General features: G+C 43.7%; 1 protein-coding gene across 1 annotated transcript; it reads right to left on the reverse strand.

Annotated features, from left to right (window-relative positions):
- Window positions 1-329: 329 nt before the first annotated feature.
- On the reverse strand, window positions 330-20,081 carry fscn1a (fascin actin-bundling protein 1a). The gene is made up of 5 exons (XM_071474265.1): window positions 19,015-20,081; window positions 6,292-6,448; window positions 4,866-4,987; window positions 3,293-3,460; window positions 330-2,882 (listed from the first exon to the last, which is right to left on the reverse strand). The coding sequence occupies exons 1-5, from the start codon at window positions 19,853-19,855 to the stop codon at window positions 2,674-2,676; spliced, it is 1,497 nt and encodes a 498-aa protein (XP_071330366.1). The 5' UTR covers window positions 19,856-20,081; the 3' UTR covers window positions 330-2,673.
- Window positions 20,082-21,263: the final 1,182 nt, after the last annotated feature.

Here is a 21,263-nt window from a genome sequence, read left to right on the forward strand (position 1 = left end):
TACAGCTGATAAAATCCAGCTGGAAATGAAACACCTACTCTTTGTCTTTCTCCGTCTGAAATCAAGGACTAATTGTCTCAATTACTTAATAAGAATTGTGATGGTAAATCTGCCACAGTTATTGTAAACTACATATGTGCCATAATAGAACGGATAGCTTGACAGGCCCAACAACAGTTCAGCAAACAAAGCTGATAGCAGTGCATCATAAGTTTCGTACTGTTTTAAATGATAAAAACCTTTTTGGAAGTTTCATAGGAAGAATAATGAAAATATCAGGGTTCAAGTGAAACTAACTAAGGGCAAAAGAAAACAATGACAGAGACGTGTAGCGTTCCAAATCCCAGTTTTATTGGTCGTTGGATTTCAGGTGAACCAATGGCACAAGAGAGATTAATTCCACAATATTGAAAAAATTATACAAAATAATAATACAAAAGGAAGTTCCAGTTATACAAAGCAAAGATGTGGACTTAAATCCTTTTTTTCCCTAATTTTTTTTAATCTTTTTTTTTTCCTACTGCCCAAAAACTCAAGAGTAAGGCACAGTCATTACCACATGTTTACCCTTCCACATCCGTTTGTCTAAGCCTTGGTCTTGGTTACCTTGGAGACGCTGGTTTCTCTGAGGATAACCACTCCTTTTTTTTTTCCACTTGAGATTCTCAGCCCTTCATGCAAAAACGGTCAGAACTTTTGAAAGAAAATAGGACGGACTTGGTTTAGAGCCGGCTACAATCATGTATCATTTCATGGGGCTACAATGACTGGTTTTTCCATACTGATTTCCACATCAGAGGAATGCATTATGACGATGATGATGGGTGGAAGAGCCCAATAAGTCAGGGCCATGTGCCAAGATAATCTTCGCTGTATTGTAAAAATCAGATGAAAACCACTGCTGCTTAATGAAGAAAGCAGGCTGCAGAAGGATTGAGAATCAAAGAGGGTTAGGACCCATGGGTGCAATGTGCTACACGACTGCATAACAGACATTTCAGTTAAATAGACGACAAATTCAGAGACTGCTAACCCTAACACCAACGAGTCAGGAACATAAAACATCCCAAAAAAAACAAATAAAATTTGGTCATATCTCATTGTGAAGACTCGTGACACTGCTCAAAGACGGAAATTACAACCAAAGAAAAAGCAGATTTAGGTCATTGAGGGCACTCTCACAGGCCTTTCGGTTATATGACGAGGCTCGAGTGCAGGGGCAGAGACGCAGCAGGAAACACCCTCCGCTGGTCCACACAGTGTGCGAGCCGCTCAGACAGGACGGTTACATTTCTTAACGTGTTATGAGTTAGTTAGTAGCACCAGGTTCCAGTTTTGTTGGTTGTGTGTGAGATGATAATTTGTTAATCCAGTATCAAAGGTTTGGTCTAGATAAAGGCTGAGGTTTACGTTTGGTTGAGGGGTTCAAAAAGCAGCTTTCAAAAAGGATCTATAAATCATTTCACTCCAGTTGCTATGGCTACCTACTGTACTCCTACCCATGATAATGTCTGTGCCTTGGACATAGAAAAAGAAATCAATCCAACTGTGTGTCAACAAGTGTGTTTTTTTTCCAGTAAGACGTGAGTGCAGTAAACATAAGTGACCGCACCGATTTTATTTTTTTTAATTTTCTTTATATTGTTCTTGGGACAATAGTTTTAGCTTGTGGAGGGGGGGAAAGTTTAAGTGGTTTAACTTCCTACGTCCTGTTTGGTCCAGGAAATCGGACTCCCTGCCACCCAAACAGAACACAGCTAGAGAACAACACAGGAAAACTGGTTTACATTTCAATATTTTACAGGTGAGATGAAGAGAGGGGGGTTAAACCCGTCAGTTACATCATGTTCGATATCTTTATCATCATAAGATCCACTCCAGTTATATCACATAGTCATCACACACAGGCAACGAGGCCTGCTCATGAAAACAAACATACTGGGCCTGGCCTGGTACAAGCAGAAAATCAGTTTCCACATGACCCAACCTGCACGAAAAAAAACCCTGCCATGTTCTCAAGCCTTCACATCCAGCTGGCAGGAAACATCTGAAGCAGATTTAATCCAGGAGTGAGTCTGTTTTGGAAGATTAGATCAGGTAGAAACGGCTCTACCAGACCAGACCAGACCAGACACCATAAATACTGCCACCATGTGCTGCTCACACAGACAATAGAGACAGGTGAAGAGACGAGGGGTTAACTCAGAGAGGAGGGGGCTCTTTAAATGTGGCTCTGCTCTACTCTGGGAGAAGGATGGCCCAATCGTAAGGCAAAGGAGGGAGTGAGTGACAGGTCGAGCAGCGAACCAGATCGGAGCAGAAAAAGTGCACAGCCCCACGGTAACTATGGCAACAGATAAAGGTCGGCACTGCAGAGCAGAGCTGGGAAAGGGAGGAAGGATAAAAGGAAGGAAAGGGAGGCAGGAGATAGAGAGAAGTGTCTCCCTCCTTCTTCTATCCTTCCTGTTCTCTCTGTGCAGTTTATCAACAAATAAAGTCATAAGTACAGAAAATAATATAAGGAATGGAGGAAGAGGGAGAGGGAGAGGAGGGGGGTGGACAGACAGATGTATGGATGGGTAGTGCTGCCATGCTGCGTCGCTACACTTCATTCATCAGCATTGCAGCAGTGGGCGACCGCATCCACCATTGCAGTGGTTTCCCCCGCTTCCCTCAGTACTCCCAGAGTGTGGCGGTCTCCAGGTCGTCAGCGTTGGCCTTCAGCACGCCAGCGTGGTCGCCGCGCAGGTACTTGCCGTCTGCGGCGTGGCGCACAGCCAGCTTGTTGTAGTCGCAGAACTCAAAGAAGAAGTCGACGGGTGTGTCGCTGCTGCTCACCACTGACTGCTCGTTCCCAACCATCCAGTATTTACCCGTCGAGTCTGCAGCAGGAAACAGAAGAGGAGGAAGGAATGGAATAGAGAGGGAGAGAAATGAGTGTGATGGAGGCATCGAGTGTCGAAAAGGTGGGGGATGGGTGTGAAAATGAAGGAGGGAACAAAAGGTTTGGCTTAAATTTGCTTTGTTTGAATTACATAATGCAAAAGCAGTGAAATCATCCGTATGAAATCCCTCTTTTTGGCACCGAGGCATGATTAATGAGTAATTCCATAATGAGAATCCCTTAAAGAATAAATGATTTAATCCCTCGTAAGCCTGCAGGAGGTCCCTCCACATGCTCTGACAAGCAGTAGCTATTTGCTGGCTGTGTACTGCAGCTGCACATGTGCAAGTTTACGTCAAACTACAGCCAGTGTGTCCTTCGGCACAATAAGCCTGAACGAAAACTGACCTTGCAGGCTGTAGGCTCCGTCTCTGAACTCCAGAGTGAAGTAGTCGTAGGAGGAGCGGTTGGAGTCCAGCGTCCCTGTCACCTTCCTGCAGCCGATGAAGCCGTGCTCCCCGCGCAGCACGATGATTGGACGGTTAATCAGCTTCATGATAAACTCCTCAGTCTCACCTGTAGGCAGGCAAAGGATGCAACATGTTTAGTGGAGCTTCAGTCATCAATAAATGTCAGTACGTTTTCTTCACGTAACCTGAAAGCATTGATTCAAATACATTTAATTACCCAACACGTTGGCTCTTCTAAAATGCCAAAATCTGTACATTCAAAACAGCAACACTGCTCCGCAAGAGCAACTTGTGCATTTGGTTGCAGCTCACTGCGTGAGCTTAGTTTTGATGTATCTCATTTAAAAAAATCTGTGCAAAGCAACTTGTGTTCGAAACCTCAACGCTCTCTGCAGCCCTTACCAGCAACTGCAGCACAAAGTCAAAGTTTCAGCTTTGATTTCCTAATGCAAACACCCAGACACACAACACTCACTTTAACTGATTTGATGCTTGTGTCTTGCAGAAATTAATGCAGATGCTCAAATGATCAGCTTCTGCGCAAGTCTTCACTTCTCCTTTCTTATACATCTGTGTGCTTCAGTGTAATAACCTGAGTAAGATATTGTTATTTAAAGAAATGTTTGACATTTTTGGACACACATTTATTCACTTTCTTGCTCAGAGTTCTCTCAGAAGATTAACACCACTCGCATGTACATACGGTAAATATGAGGCTACAGCTGGTTAGCTTAGCTTAAGTTAGCTTAAGACTTTAAACAGGTGGAAACTGTTCACCTGGCTCTACCCAAAATACCTGCACCTCTGAAGCTAACTAATTATGACATTATATCTTGTTTCTTGGATCCATGCGAAGTGTAAAGATGACAATGACAGAGGTTATTTGACCTTTTCTTGGTCAGGTGCCAGACTCTTGTTGCCTAGCAACTGCACAGAGACAATAAGAGGTCCAAGAAGAGAGCCTATTTTCCAAAACGTCACACTGCTGTTTAAAGTACAGTGTATTAGGCACAATTTCAATCTGCACGGGCTAAACTTTGCATGGTAATAAACACATTTTACGTACACGTCCATGACAGTTGCGGTATGATTTGTTTTTGGTTAGCATTGTTAGGAAGCTTTCATTTTTTGCACACATTTAATAAAAAACATGCCTTTTCTGATTTGATATCTTGCGGTGGCGATGCAGTCCTCCTCAGTGAGTCTGCATACTCACAGGGTTTCTCATTATGTTTCCAGTCTCCATGACTAACATCAAATAAACACAGCTAAAGCACAGAAAAAGAACAAAGATTGCAACAAAGCTAAATCCCAAAGGAGTAAACAGCTATCTTCAGCTGTTACAAAACCAACCCTCAGAAGTGCTGCGGCCTTTGAAGCCCACAAGCAACTGGAACAGCCATGATTTCATTTCTTTTACTGTGCTGAAATTCCCGCCCGTCACTGCTGAAAAGTAAATCACTTAGCGACGTGTCACTTTCTGAGCAACTGGATCAACACATCACACTGACCTGCAGAGTCGATGGTGGCTGCTAACTGGCCGTTTTTCTTGGCGGCAACATATTTCCCATTAGCGGCCCGGAGAGTCAGCCTCTTCCCACGCCACTCAATGTCAAAGTAGCAATTAGCTGACCTACAGAGAGAGAGAGAAAGTAAAGGCGTGACAGGTAAGAAGGATAATTAAATTTACATGGCAGTTAGGCATCCAGTGGCACCTTGTTTGAGTGTCAGGTGTAAACACATATTCACATTTAGATCTCCTGTTGCTCAGAAATCTACACCCAGCTGTTTTATCAGAAGCTTAAGTAATTGTTGGGTAACTGGATACGCAGGCTCAGGGTAAAGGGATAAGCTTGTAGTCTTTGATTAATTTGAATAAAGCAACTTGTTAAATCCTTTCACTTGGCAGAGAGTCAGGTTTTATTTTCTACCGTAGCTTTGACATTCCTGCATAAAAACTCACTTTTTCCTCACTACTTTTTTATTAGAGAAGCTCTGAAACATTCTCCTGAATGTTTTCCCAAAACCACAAGAGGACTTGGTGATAGAGAACATTTTTGTGGTCTAATCTGGGAGGAGGGAACCGAGTCAAAGCTCAAGAATGCGATGGAGAAATCTGGTGAACGTCCTGCAGAGCACTCTGCAGTGTGACCCCTCAGTGTCGACGACCATCTCTGCTCTGTTTAATCTTAAAAAAAAAAACAAAAAAAAACGGAGGAGCGTCAGCCTCCGAGTTAACTCAGGACACATGCGTCTTCTGATCTGATACTGGATCGGATTAGTGTTGTGCTCTGTGGATATAAATGTGCTTCACGGCTCTACATCTGCAGCTTCTTTTGAACTGTACTCATCTTTGCATTAAGAAACACTGACATTTTCAAAATAAAAGGTAATTTTTGACACAAATAAAAAGGAACCAAACACTTTACTCATTACTCAAGGATGACAAGAGTAGTCTCTATGAAAGTTGCTTCAGCTTCTGCTCATGTATCCATCTTGGGGCTCACAGGGAAATCAACCAGGAGCACAGGGTCAAAGGTCAAAAGGTCAGGGGTTAACAGCCAGCACTCAGGCTGGACAGAACCACTGCACATAAAGGAGAATTACTCCCTACAGGTTGAGCTTTCACACAACCACACTTAATCTCCCAGAACATGCCACTGCCATGACATAAGATCACTCACACCTCAACACCCACACACACGTCATCCACCCCCCACCACCCGACACACACCATACAATACACACAAAACTCTTAAATCATGGCACGGCTCAAATTACAGAACAGGACTACAGACTAAGAGCTGTGACAGACCAGTATCAGGTTGTCTGTGATTGATGCGCGCGCACACACACACAGGCTCTGTAAAGGGGACTGAACAGACAGACTGGAGCAGACAGATTACAGATGTGTATCTTCCTGTGTGTGATTCTTACTTGGTGGAGGCGGTGCACTGCAGGCCGCCGTTAGCAGTGAGGGTCCAGTATTTCCCAGCAGCAGTCCGAAAAGCACACTTCCTGTTTTCGCGGCAAATCTCCACCTGGAACACCTCCTGGTCACCTTCCTCATCCTGATTGGCTGACAGGTCCATACCTGGGTGGGGTCAGGCAGTTGGAGAGCAGGTTAAAATACGTCGTTAAAATACCAACTGGTGAGTTGTTCATGAGTCCAGCACACATGTGGAGGCTGCAAATAGCCACAGAAGATGACCATTAACAACCAACAGTCCAGATGCAGACACACACACACACACACACACACACACACACACACACACACACACACACCTTCTGGTCAGGATCAGACACACTAAGTGAGCAACATCAGACGGCTTGGATTAGTGAAGGATTTCACACAGCTGCACACACACCCACACACCCACACACACATCTGTACGGACAGACCCTGTTATAGTTCAAAGGATTAGTCAACATGATGGACGGTCACAAAACACTGGATAAAAAAAGAGCACAAAGCCACAAGAATCACTGGCATTGACGATGACTGTAGACAGCAGCTTTTAGCGATTATCAAAATTAATCCACAACAATTTTGATAGTAAATTAGTCATTTAATCAAGACTAATATGGGGTTAGATTTGTCCACTAATAAAAGCATAAAGAAATGTGGGATTGATATCAGACCAGCAGGAGAAAAACAGAGCTGACACACATGTATTCCCCAATATTTGTCCATTTACTGCAACGGCCAAACTCAGAGAAACTGAAATGATGTTGATGCTAATGTCTTAAGTTTGGCAGGTGTTTGTTTATAAACCAAAGTATCTATAGTATGAAAAGTTTCAAATTTACATGACCACAGCCAGTAGCTTTCATCCTCTGGAGACCATGAATGTGTGTATTAAATTTAATCCAAATCAATCCAATACTTGTCAAGATTTTACAGTCAGGACAAAAATGTGAAAATGTGAAACAACCAACATCTTCTTTTCTATCATATTATTGAAAATTGGACTGTTTTCTGAACGATACAAACAATTTGTAGACATCTGGAAGTGTCTACATTTAGTTTATTAATCAAATAATAACACCAGATAACAGATAACGTTACTACCTAATGAGGGAAAAATCTGCAACTTTAGAGATACTTTGAATCTGTAGTCTAGACAGTGTGTGTGTGTGTGTGTGTGTGTGTGTGTGTGTGTGTGTGTGTGTGTGTGTGTGTGTGTGTGTGTGTGTGTGTGTGTGTGTGTGTATGTGTTTCAATACACCACACTGTATATGTATAGAACAGCAGACCTCATTAATTCCACATCAACCCCACTCAGGCACTTAAGAGCAACAAAGAGGTAAACAAACATCAGTCAACTATAGGATAAACACACACACACACACACACACACACAACCCCCCAGTGTACCACTCCCCTCACACACACGCACAGCTCATGGAGCACAATGCGAGCTATTATGTATGATGAAGTCATGGCATGGATGGACTTACAGCCTGATGGCTGGACAGAGAGAGATGGACTGTCTGTTGGAGCACTGTGTAAATGTGTGCAGAGCAAGAGAGAGAAGGAGACAGAGAAACAACGACGTGTTTGAGAAAACAAACCAACATGCTCATGTGCTCCCTCCCTATCCATCTCCCTTCTCATGTGTGACACCCTCCCCCCTCCTCCTTCCCATTTTTTCCATGTTTCTTGTTCTCTTACAGCCTCACCACTGGCTCCACTGGTAACACTGAATACATTATAAGGGAAAATCTGCTCTAAATAAGCTTCTTAATAAAGAAATACATCATCATGATTGTCAAAATTGGAAGTGGGTCTTCTGATTAAAAATGATATCTAGTAAGGGATTGTATGAAAATTAGGGAGGGAAGGGAGGGTAAATTGTCTGGGATGGTAGCGTATGGTCTTTTGTTTTCTCACCCCAGATTTACATTATTTCACCTATTGTAGTGAGGTCTATTGTAAAATGATTCTGAGAAAATAAAGGGCTTAATAGTTATAAATGATGGCTTTCGCATGGACAATGGGTCATGAAGCTACATTTTACCAGCAATACAGTTTCTGATTTTTAATCTCAATGAAAAAATAAGCTCGTAGGACCAATATCTCAGTTTTGAGAAACACAAAGAATGCACTGGGTCTCCATGGATATACAGCATGTGATTAAACACTATCTCTACTAACAGTCTTTCCCACATTCACAAAAGGCGAAAAGAATAATGCTAAATATGGCATAACATTAGCCTATAAATTTAATTGCAGCAACATTTCACTCATGTTTCAGTGGCAATAATTACTGCTCTCTTACCAGCTCTTTATTAAAAAAAAAAAGATTGACAGAATGAAGACATTTTCTTATGTTTGCTCTTAATTTGACGATTGTTAATTTGTAATTTTCGTTTGGTGGCTACATGAAAATTATTGTTCCATTGAGATATTGTGGTTTAAATTGAGGACAGCTTCCATTTTTTTGTTGCTTAATTTAGCACTGCACTTCTATAACACTGTCACTGTCTGATTTATTTTTGTTTTGAAATTGATGCAGCAGTATTTTCTTATTACATACATTCCTCTTCTTTGTCAAAGCCTGGCACCTACATTACCCACAATGCACACTAATGTTAAGATTAGTTGAGCCAATTCAATACTGTTGTATAATTTTGACATGTAGGGTACTGATTTTTTTTCTATATCAAGAGAAGGAAATATTAACAATTCTTGTGGTTAAAAAAGTTTACAAAGACAAAATAAGGTTCAGCCCCACTCCCCAATCTAATAGTTTTCATACAGTCCCTAACAGTACTCCATGACTGCTTTTCCCTTCACACAAGGTGTCCCATTACAAGCTGTACACCATTTGTGCCCAACTGAAGCCAAATGTGTGCTTAATAGTAAACATAATGAAGACTAGACAAGCCTGTGTTTCCACAGAAAGTATTACATAAAGTGAGAGTCGCGCGAGAAATTACTGCTCACATTTTTTTTTCAGGACAAAAAAAAACAAAAAAAAACCCAAAAAGCGCTAAAGTCAACCTAGGAACTCTGGCCTCTGCGGACAGATTGAGTTTCTGCAGAAATATGTGGGGCCACACATGAGTGCATGCATACACACACACACACACACACACACACGCACGCACGCACGCACGCACGCACGCACACACACAGATGATTGAGAAGGAAAATATAACTGACTAATGGGAACCACATGGTGGGGAGAGGGTGGGGCTGGGGGTGGGGTGGGGGGTGTGGAAGATGAAATGCAAGTTTAGCTGCAACAGACAAGGAGGTTTTAAGGAACACATTAGAGGCGGAGAAGGGGGGGGGGGGGGGGGGGGGGGGGGGGACGAGGCGAAAAGAGGGTCAGACTCGGCTTGCCTACACCATCATCAGACTCCTCTAATCCTCACTGCCTTTTGTTCAGCCAACACATACACTCAGTACAGTAGCACAGGAAAGACCATTTATCACTGTGGCAGTGCAGAGGGAGAATAACCATCTGCTGGATGCCTCTACCCACGAGGAGTTACTGACTCACCTACAGCACGAATGGGCTCGTTCCAAAATGCTACAGTCTCAGGAAAAATCACCTGATGTGAAATTTATTATCCTATTCCTGAGAGATATGAGGGAGCCACAGTATTATCAGTTTGTTAATCAAGGACTGGGACTTTTTGAATGACAAAATCAACAGCATGACTTAGTATTTTGAACATTTAGCCTATATCTGAAAAAATAAAATAAAAATAAAAAAATCAAGTGCAGGAGACAATTCAAAAATGCCAAAATGTTCAAAAATGCTCTGCCACATATTTAAAAGACATCCATTTAAAAAACTCCTGGACCTGAAATAGCCAATTTACAGAGATAATGACTGACATGATTTGTTTTTCTTTGTTTTATTAAAGGATTATTTTTGACATTTTGGGAAATTGATTGACTCTAATGTATTATATTTATATAATATTTTTCATATTCTTATTGTAAATATTTTATTGTTACATTATTCTATTTATATTTAAGATGTCTGACCTGAAGTACTTGCTTTGTTTTATCTTACTTTATATTTTTTCTTTTATGTTTATCGTTAGGCACCAAAACACCACAGCTAATTCTTTGTATGTGAAAACCTACTTGAAAACATACTTGGGAATATCCCTAATCCTGATTCTGATTCACGCTCTTGCAGAGAGTTAATGAAAAGATTGATACCACTCTCAGTACATTACATATGAAGCTACAGTTAGCTCCCAGTTAGCTTAGCTTAGCACAAAGACTGGAAACAGGGGTAAACAGCCAGCCTGGCTCTGTCCAAACAGTAACAAAATCAGTTTGCCTAGCTACAGCTGCTAGACATAACTTCATACTGTACAGATATATGAAAACAGTAACAGTCTTCACATCTAACTCTTAGCAAGAAAGCAAATAAGCATATTTCCAAATGTGTTCCTTTTGTAATTTTTTTCTAATTTTGTTTGTTTTTGTTTTTTGTGGTTTTTTTTTTTTTTTTTTTTTTTCAGAAAATAATTTATTAAGGGATCTTGTGTATCCCTGACACACTCAGAGCTACGAACTAAATAACTTCAACAACTGAAGCTCCATTTGTCACACTCACACTGAACACTCAAAATAATTCATTTAAATTAAACACTCAACATTTCTGACAAGAAACTGTCCGATTTAAAAGATACTGAGTATGAAAGAGAGTAAAGCTCAGTCTAAAAATATCAAGTGAGGAACCACCAAAATGTACTCATAAAATAACTTTTTTTGTTTACATAAATCAAAAATCTAAAATCTTATTAGGTATGAATAAATTAAAAATAAATAAAAAATCTATACTGGTTTAAGTCCATCATCATCCCGTTAGTCTCTCTCTCACTCTCAGCATGGAGTAAAAAAAAAAAAAGGAAAAAAAAGTTAATTTTATTGTATAAAAGACCAGGAAACTAACAAAATGCACAGTTTACATGGCATACTGTATGTAACACTAGTCACTTCAGCACTGAGATGGTTTGAATAAATTATTCACCAGAAATTTGAATTTATGTAGGCCAGACACTCAGGTGCCATCAAAGGGGTTTTTATTCTTGTTCATAACATTTACAAACCTAAATGTCTTGGAGGATATAGGACGATGTTTGTCTCGTCGGTCTGCTGTATCAGGAGGAAGTGTTCTGCTCTTTTCACTATAGTCAAAAGCTTAGTGCCTCATCTTTCCACACATACACACACCTTGAAACTGGTCACGAGCTATCACAAGGACAGAACAACACTGGTGGGTAAACACACACACAAAGTAAAAATACAAGACTGACGGAGACAAAACACTGGCCCTGAGCCCCGTGGAGCTTCAGCCGTGACTCGGAGAGAGGCCGAGGCTGCCTGTCAGGGTTGGTGTGAGTCTCTGTACCTGTGTGAGTTTATTTTATAACCAGATACGTCTCTTCTGATCAGTGTGTGAAGCTCACAGGGCTAATGGAGGAGGAGGAGGAGGGTCTGTACACTTTAGCTAACAACACCAAAAGAAGTGACCACACATGCAGAATCCTCCCAGACCGCACCACAGCCCAACAACAAACACACACTCGTGCTCTTGAAAACAACCCCTCTATCTTTCTGTCCACCCCGCCCACCACATTCAGCCTGATGGCGGCAGGCACAGCTTGTTGGCCTCGGTTACTGTGAGCCAGCACCAGAGGTCTGCTGTGAACGCACGCAATTGTATCAAGTGCAATTGTGTGTGTGTGTGTTTGTGTGTGTGTCTCCTATTGTTCAGCAGGCCTGACTGAGGAGGCGACCAGCTGGGGCACAAACAGGGAGCCAGATCATCGGCCTTTGTTCTGATCCAAACACACACACGCACAGAGTACAGCAGGCCAGCCAGCCTACACACCGAGCACGATGCTGACTGAAACACCACTGCTCACACAGTATACACAAACTAGAAAACACACACCACATTAACATCCCAGTTCCTAAAAAAACATAAAAAACGAGGTCAGATACAGCATTGTGCCCGGGGATGACCCAAATCTTTTGGTAAATTGATCTGAAGCCCAGTCTGTGTTCATTGTGTTGCAAAAATCGACTGAAGTACAGTTGGACTGTGAGTTCGAGGGCATTAATGTGGTGACACACCCAGAGCAGGATGACACACTGGAGACCAGCTGAAGCCTAACTTATAATAAAGCAGACAACATTAAGAAGAAGAGGCTCCCTGGTGCTCTGCAGCTCTCCTGGCATGCTACCAACACACACACAGACACTGAAAACATACCAACACACTGACCGTCCATATAAACACATAAACGCATCAGCACGTCACAAACAGTGAACCCTACCAAGGATGCATGAATTCATAGCTTCCCTTCTTTTTTTTTTTTACTACTGGGTTGTGCTCATCACCCTTCACCCTGCAGGAGATTAACGCACGCACGCACGCGCACACACACACACACACACACACACACACACACACACACACACACACACACACACACACACACACACACACACACACACACACACACACACACACACACACACACACACACACACACACACACACACACACACACACACACACACACACACACACACACACACACACACACACACTCAGGCCAAGGTCGGAGCTGTGTGTCTCATGTCTCATTTCCTGCCAGTGGGGGGGTGAAGGATACAGAAAAGGGTGTCAGGACTGAATCGTGGCCAGACACAACATGGAGCCACATTTTTTTGTCTCCTTTTGTCTACAGTGCATGATGTAGAGCCAGATTTGACCTCTGATTCGACATGATGACTGATTTTCAACACTTCTGAGAGCTTGTTCTGGAGTCAGCAACAATCAGGCTGAACAACCACAAACAGAGAGAGTATTACTATTGTAATTACTATTGTAATCTGCACACAGATGCTGTTTCCACATCTGTAACCTTTCGAAAGGTCAGCTGTTATCAGTTTAACATTTTATCAATTATAATTCCATATCTGTGTGCTAAATGTGAGGCTTTAGCCAGAGGCCAGTTAGCTTAGCTTAGTATAAAGACTGAGGGGGGGGGGGGGGGGGGGGGGGGGGTTAGCCTGGTTCTTTCCAGAGGTAAAAATATGATGTAAAAACAATAATTTGTGGTTTTTACAGAGGTTTTTGGGTGAGACTATTTCTTGGCAATGACTTTGAAGGAAACATAACTTCTGGAGGTCACTGTTCACAGCACATAGCCCCACATAAAACCAGTTACTTTGGTTTTTGTACTGGGGCAGAGCCAGCTAACCGCTTCCCTCTGTTTCCCGTCTTTATGCTAAGCTAAGCTACCTGGTTTCTGGCTGTAGCTTCATATTGAACAGACAGTGAGTGGTAGCAATCTTCCCATTTAATGCTCAGCAACAAAGCAAATAAACATATTTCCCACGGTCTCAAACTGTTTAAATAACCTTTAAATGTCTGATCTCAAGCCTTCTCGGAGTCTCTTGGCATTTTTAAAGCGTTGGCCATGTTTTACAGGACTTGCAGGAGCTTCATACATTCATACCAAGTCTTGTAAATCCAATTTCTAGTAAAAGAGCAGAGCTTAGTCACAGGATGCAGCCAGAAGACATTTGAGGGCCTACTGCCATATCGTCAGATGATATCAGGAATTCAGTGGATATTCAGCTGAGTAACTATCTGACATAAAAACAGCCTGGTTCCAACAGGAATCACACTCCAAATATACAGTTAAGAGCTGAGAGAACAATGAAACCCTGCAGTTTTCTCGTCTCCACTTCAGGCACCTCACCACTGGGTCCCTGCAGCCAGTGGCCTGGAGGACCATCAGTTACCAAGAGCAGTCAGCACTCAGTGGTCACACTGGTAGCCAACAGGATGTGATGGGCTCGCATCCATTTAGCTAAAGACAAACCAGAGCTCAGTCTTACTTGCACCATAGTGCAGGAGCAGAACGGGCCACTTAATGGGCCATTGAGCTCCAGGCTAACTGACTGATAATTGTGTCTCAGTTCATATGAGGGGTCGTTAAACAGCCTCTCAGGGAATTTGTGACCAGGCATGAGGAGAGTGGATCTTATGAGCAGGAACCAAGCTGCAGCACAGGGTCAAACTAGTGGCAATCATGAATGCTGAGGACAGCAGAAACAGAAGGAAGGCTGTAATATTCAGCTATTTGTCAGACGGAAAATTTTACTTACTTCTGGTCGTTCCCTACATGACAAAACTGCATATTTCAATGTGTCTGAATTCAATGGATTGTTGTTTGACTGAAATTCATGACATTACATAGACTTATACATTGTTTCCCAGGATCCCACTTCAAGCAGCTGGTACCATGAAGAAAAATAAAATAACTGACTGATGAGAGGCCTCCTTTCGAGTTAATGGAGAAGCTAAGTAACTGACACTGAGGAGTTAAAGGTTTCTGGCAGCATCACAGAACAAATTCCTTGTGATTTCTTTGCAACAACAACAAACACATAACTCATAATAAACTGCAATGAGTCTGGAACATTAAATCCACTGTTGTTTGATATAAGTTTAATATTTACTCCAATGTAGGTCAGTTGCACTACTCTAAACTGATGTTTTTACATGAGGTGGGTTCATATGGGCAAACGGGGTGACCGAATAAAATCTATTTTTTCACAACATGGGTCGTGTTTCTTATACTTCTGGCCATCATTCCTATTTCTTAGAGTGATATTTTATTAACCAACTCCATTGTTGAGGTGTGGGGATGTAGACATCCACAACAGCAAACACCACACGTGATCCGAGAAGTTTTAAACCTTAAAAAGTGGCAGCAGAGTTAAACTGACCAGTGTAAAGAACTTAACTGCACATTTTGCAGTATTAAAGTGAATAGTAAAGCTTCAGCCATAGATGGGAAAGGTCTCTAAATTGCATAAACTCTCCGAGTTCCCAACAAACTCAGCATATCATGGCTCCATTTAACAAAAGATGTCTCAACTGGATTTACTGCGTCTAAGAACACAAACTTCATCAACAACAATTAAATGTGAGTCACAAAATCAGCAGTTTAGATTTGAAAACGCAGCTTTTGGACTGACCCACTTGAGCTTGCACACGTCAAAAACCTTCAGGCCGCTAATGGAAGCCAGCCGACTTCAACCACCATCTTGGCTCACAGCCTGCGAGGCGAACAGCCCCTGCAGAGAGGGCCTACGAGCATCTGTCGGTCCTGAAAACATCTGGAGCCAGTTTAATTCCACTCAACATTTAATCCACATCACAATGATCCAGTTGTTGGCGGGTTGAACGCGGTCTTCCTCTAAAGATTCAGGCCTCCTGCTCATTATGGACACTTTTAAGCTGCAGGATGGCAGACAGAGCAGGGAGGACATGGGTTCAGTCACCCAAACCTACACAAGTGTCCTTGAGCAAGACATTTGACTTCGAGCTGACTTCTGATGCACTGATACAACTTTCTTACCCATAACCAATTCAATATCTCAAGTCAAGGTATCCTCTGATATCAGCGCTGATTTTTTAAATCGTTTAATGTAAGGTTACATGGTGGCAAGGATTAGTGTGGCACTATGAACTGAGTGAGAAGCCCACTGTCACTGAATGAATGTAAACAAAAGTGGAAAGAAATTTATAATGACACCGACGAGGCAACGCTATATTTAAAAAGGTGCTCTGTGGAGTTTTTGGCAACTAGTAGTGCTATAGAGCAATGTTTATACACGTGGGCAATGCAATGCGACACACCGCAGCCATTTCCCAGACCTACAGATGGAGGCAATAACACGCCAAGAAAGGCAGCAACATACCAACAAAGGCAAGAACAAAAGACAACAAGCTAGCAAACATGGACATAAACAATGCAGAGTTTAGATCTTTTAAAATCAAATGCTTCATAAGGAAAGAATTGGGTTCTAGATGTTTATCCCATGTCAAGGATAGACACATATATGTTTGGTGAGAAACGCTGAATGTAAACATAACTTTTGTTTGTTCACAAGAAAACCCAGCAGGGCACCTTTAACCCCGATCAGTCACATGACGGCCAGTGCTCACCTGCAACGATGATGTAATATGAAAAACTGCACTGTTATTGGTAGAGAAAATGAAGCCACTTAGTAATGTTTTCCATTTAAGATGCTAAAACATACCCTACCAGGACTTTTTATTTGTATATGCAGAAATAAACCCTAGATGGATTAATTTACTCTATGTAGTACTGCATGGTGGACGTATGTCATACTCGAGCTTGTGTGATCAGGATGTTGCTTTCACTGATCTGCAGCCTCTGTAATGAAAAGGCATAATCTGATTCAGGAAAATGTTGGAACAGGCAGAAATACCCTTTGTTACTTGGGGTTCACTAACGTGTAATTCATGCTCTCATTACAGAGGATGTCATCATCCAATTCCAATGGATTTCTTTAAAATTGCCAGTTGTTAAGCACAGTTTCCATCTCACGAACCTTTTTGTCCGACAACCACCTTCAAAACTGGCCTCCATTTTGTGTCAGAGACTGAGCACCTCTTTGGCAGAGAAAAGACAGAAAAGTGAATAAATATGACAGATAAACAAAGCAGACAGAGCAAACAGGCTCAGAGTGTGACAGAGAGACAGGAGAGGAATATGAAAGGACAGATAAATCATGCTTTCAGAGAAGAGGAAGCAAAACCACTAAACCGCAGGGTATTCTCACCAGTGTGTTCCTCCCGACCAGAACCTAAATATAGGCTTGAAGAGCATCAATTAGCATAGTCCTATCATTCATTACAGACAGTGCCACAGTCTCCCAGCCTTCTCTGGAGTGTTCCTCACCTCTACCAAAGGCACATTGATGATTTTTTTTTTCTAAAAGCATGATTCACACGCTCACTCCGAGCTCAGATTTCAGTTCAGTTCAGTTTCTTTCTTGGTGAAGTTTGAGGGTGTGTTTATTTAAAAAAAAAAAAAAAAAAAAAAAAAAAAAAAAAAAAAAAAACAGAGAGAGACAAAAAGATGGTCCTTTATTTAGACACCTATCAACTGTTCAGCATGAGGGATGCCACTGGTAATGACCTCAGACACACAGCAGCCAGGCCCGAAGGCAGGAGTTGCAGGGAGGAGGGGTGGGGGGAGGGGGTGAGGAGGCTGGGGGAGAGAGAGGAAGGCATAAGGAAATGGTGAGAGAGATGTCGAAAAGAAGACGGGATGAACAATGAGGGAGGAGGTGAAAGGAGGTGATAGTGAGGAAGAAGTGGAAAAAAAATTACGCAGGGGTGAGGATGAAAGGGAAGGAAGGAAGAAGGCGGGGGGAGGACAAGCTTATATCTCTGCCCACTCGAACAGCTGAAAACCAGACACACAAGGGCAGAATCAGCCCTCTCTCACTCACACACTCACACACACACACACACACACACACACAGATTTAATCTGACAAAAACAAAGGGTAAGACGCAATATTCACGTCAGGAGTGTGCTCGCCTGGAGATGGTGACGACTAAATATCAGCCAGGTGCATCAACAAATATCCTGTGTCTGTCTGTCAACCTCTGAACAACCTCCAGTCTGTCTGAAGACAAACCCACAAAAGGCTCAAATGTCAGCTTTGCTATCCAGGTTGATTATACAGCTGCAGGAAGAAAATATACTCAGGAGTTTTGGTTTGGGGTTGAAATGGCTGCGAGAGTAAAATAAAGATGATTCAGGTTCTGTTCAGTATATCATTAGTGTCAATGGTGATGTTTTACATTTCAGATGAAGTTCTGACCAACAGGAACACCAGTGGATGTCCTAGGTGAGGTGAAATGCTTCAGTATATTGTCGGGTACTAAACTTGAAAATAAACTCACCAGATGTGATGTAGCACAACCGATTGTTAGAGATGAGACAAATAATGAAGGTAGTGATCAATCAGGTCACAGTCAAAGTATCTAATCGATGTTGCTGTTTTTAAAAGGCATCATGTGTATCCTTCCCTCCCTTTAACCGTGGAGTTGTTCTGCTTTGTGCCAGTTCAAGGCTGTTTTACATCTGAATGCTGGCACACGTGCACATGGAGCTGTGTGTGTGTTACCAGGGCTGAGGACTCTTTGCTTCTTTGTTTCACTCTGTTCAAGGCAGCTGTCTGTAAAGCTCACTGGAGAGACATCAGCTAATGTGGCCAGTACTCAGTTATCACCTCTTCTTTCTGGTTGTTTTACGTGTGTTGGGAGGGGGGGGGGTTAGATCTACATAGATGTTTCCCACAATTCAACATTGTTGATGGACTCTGGGCAAACACATCATTGTTTAGCATGTACGAATACACACAGGCCTGTTGCGTGTGATTATATAGGCCATCACTGTCCTGTGTGTGTGTGTGTACACTTGTACTTGCTACATAGTAAGGACCAAAAAAAGTATTTTACTAACAGAGTGAGGGGTTAGGCACTCAGTTGTGATGGTTAAGGTTAGGGTAAGGGGCTAGGGAATGCATTATGTCAATTAGTGTCCTCACAAAGATGGAAGTACAAGTGTGTGTGTGTGTGTGTGTGTGTGTGTGTGTGTGTGTGTGTGTGTGTGTGTGTGTAGGCTGCAGGGGAGATGCAGTCTGACATTCCATCACTTTAACCCTTCCTCTACCAAGGGACGAGATAAACACACACACACACACACACACACACACACACACACACACACACACACACACACACACACACACACGACCCCCGCACCCACCTTGCCGGGTGGAGACGTTCCTCTCGTTGGCGGCGGTGAGCACGACCTGTGGGTGGCTCTGCTCCAGCACGAACAGCTCATCCTTGCCCACCCGTGCGCTCTTGCCGGACTTCATGGTGCCGGAGGGCCCGGAGGGGGCGAGGTACCGGCCGCTGCAGTCCCTGAAGCCCACCTTCCCGGAGCGGAACTCCAGCGTGTAGCCGGTGCTCCTGTCCGCGGCGGCGACCAGCGCGCCGTCGTTCCTCAGGAAGCGGTTGTCGGAGGTCTGCAGGTGGTAGCGCTGCTCTCGGAACACCAGCGTGATCATGGAGTCCACCCCCCACGGCACGTCCCGGTCGATGGCGATCTCGTCCACCTTGTCGCTCAGGTGCGCGTAGCGCTTGCGCGTCAGGCTGAAGATGTTCACCTGCGGGTGCATGGCGATGTGCACGCTCCATTTCTCCGCCACGGACGCGGTCTGGGCGAAGCAGATGATCCGGTCCTCGGTGCCGCCCAGGTACCGTCCGTGCGGCTCGGACTGCAGCGACCAGCGGCCGTCATCGTGCGCGGTGATGACGAACCGGCACTCCGGCCCCGGGCTCTCGCTGTCTCCGGTGACGTTGCCGTCCTTGTCGGCGGCGATGTACCGGCCCAGGTGAGACTTGAGGTGGAACACGTTCCCGCTGGACTCGTCGCCGCTCTGCTCCAGAGTCCAGATCTGCTTCTTCTTCATGCTCGGCGCGGACGCGTTGATCTTGAAGCCGAACGTCTCCGCCGTCAGGTACTTGTTCCCGCAGTTGATCAGCCCGAACTGGATCTGCAGCATGTCGCTGGTTCCGTTGGCCGCGCCGTTGGTTGTCATCGTGGGTTGTGTGCGTCGCAGCCTGTGACCGGACCGGTTGTGTGTGAGCGGGACCGGAGGAGGGGGAGGAGGAGGGGGGCGGTTCTGCAAGTGGCCGAGAGGGTGGGATGCTGCGCTGCCTCGCGTGCTTCTCTTTGTTTGGGGGGAGCGCGTGCGTGCGTGTGCGTGCGTGTGCGCGCGCCGCTCGGTCCTCGGTGCTCCGCCTGTCTCAGCAGCGCGAGCCCGCCGCCACAGCTGCAGCCTATATAACCATCAGTGACGTAGCGCTGCAGGCCACGCCCCCTCCCCCCCGGCGGCGGACAGAAGCCTGGGAGCTGAAGGAGCAGCAGCAGCAGCAGAAGAAGAAGAAGAAGAAGAAGAAGAGGCTCTGGTGGGATGGTTCAGGCTGAAGGAGCATCGGCAGAAGAGTCAAACAGCACAAACAGAGGAAGTGTGCTAAAAATAATAATAATAATAATAATAAAGGAAGGAGACAGTTGAGGAGGCTCCTTTAACCTCAGTAGCCCCTCTGCCCACCTTGACTTATGGGGAATCTGTTTTTGTGTAAATGCCAACATCATATCACTCTCATCCCTCTGTCTCACACTCCCTGGTCAGATGGACCGAGCATTCAAATCCTGTGTGTCCACACACAAAGCTCCATTCATGGCCTGAGCACGCACATCGGAGGGCAGGAAGGGTTCCATAAACAAAGAGGCCAAACAGATCATGCTGGCCTCCTCTCAGTCTGTGCACGAGCATGACCATGCACCAAACACACACACACACACACACACACACACACACACACACACACACACACACACACACACACACACACATATACAAGTATATAAAGTGTGGATCTGTTTGGGGTTTTTTTGTTTTTTGTTTTTTTATGAAAACAAAGGTCAAAGCAGAAGTAGCTCATACTTCATTTCCCTCCCAGAGAAATGACATAACTATTGTGACTCTTCCAGGCGTGGACGCTGTTCAGCTGTGCCTTTAGGCAAAGTGAGCGATGGCACTGACAGTGGTTTATCTCTGCGCCTCCTCTACACACCGCACATCAGCTATGCCTGTGTCACTATGCAAAGGATCTCTTTAAGATCAGAGCTCAGTTTGTACACATTGAACTTACAGACCAGACTCCAGCCTCCGCCCTGCTCAAGTGTCCATAAGCAAAGCATTAAACCCTGGTTACTCTGACCTTTGACCTCTCTGGATATATGAGTGACAGGAGATCGGCAGGAGATCAAAATGTATCATTTCATTATTATTCAGTGAGGGTTTGAAGGATATTTTTTATTTATAACAATCATTTGTTCCATCTGGAAGAGTAACAGATGGATTTGAGGCAAAGGAAATGAAATACTGTGAGTTATATTCCCACTCACGTTACCTGTGTATGAACGAATGAAGTTTTTAT

This window comes from Trachinotus anak, unplaced genomic scaffold (genome assembly GCF_046630095.1).
Source record: "Trachinotus anak isolate AG129_WGS33_773 ecotype Australia unplaced genomic scaffold, CSIRO_AGI_Tana_v1 ptg000003l, whole genome shotgun sequence".
NCBI lineage: Eukaryota > Metazoa > Chordata > Actinopteri > Carangiformes > Carangidae > Trachinotus > Trachinotus anak.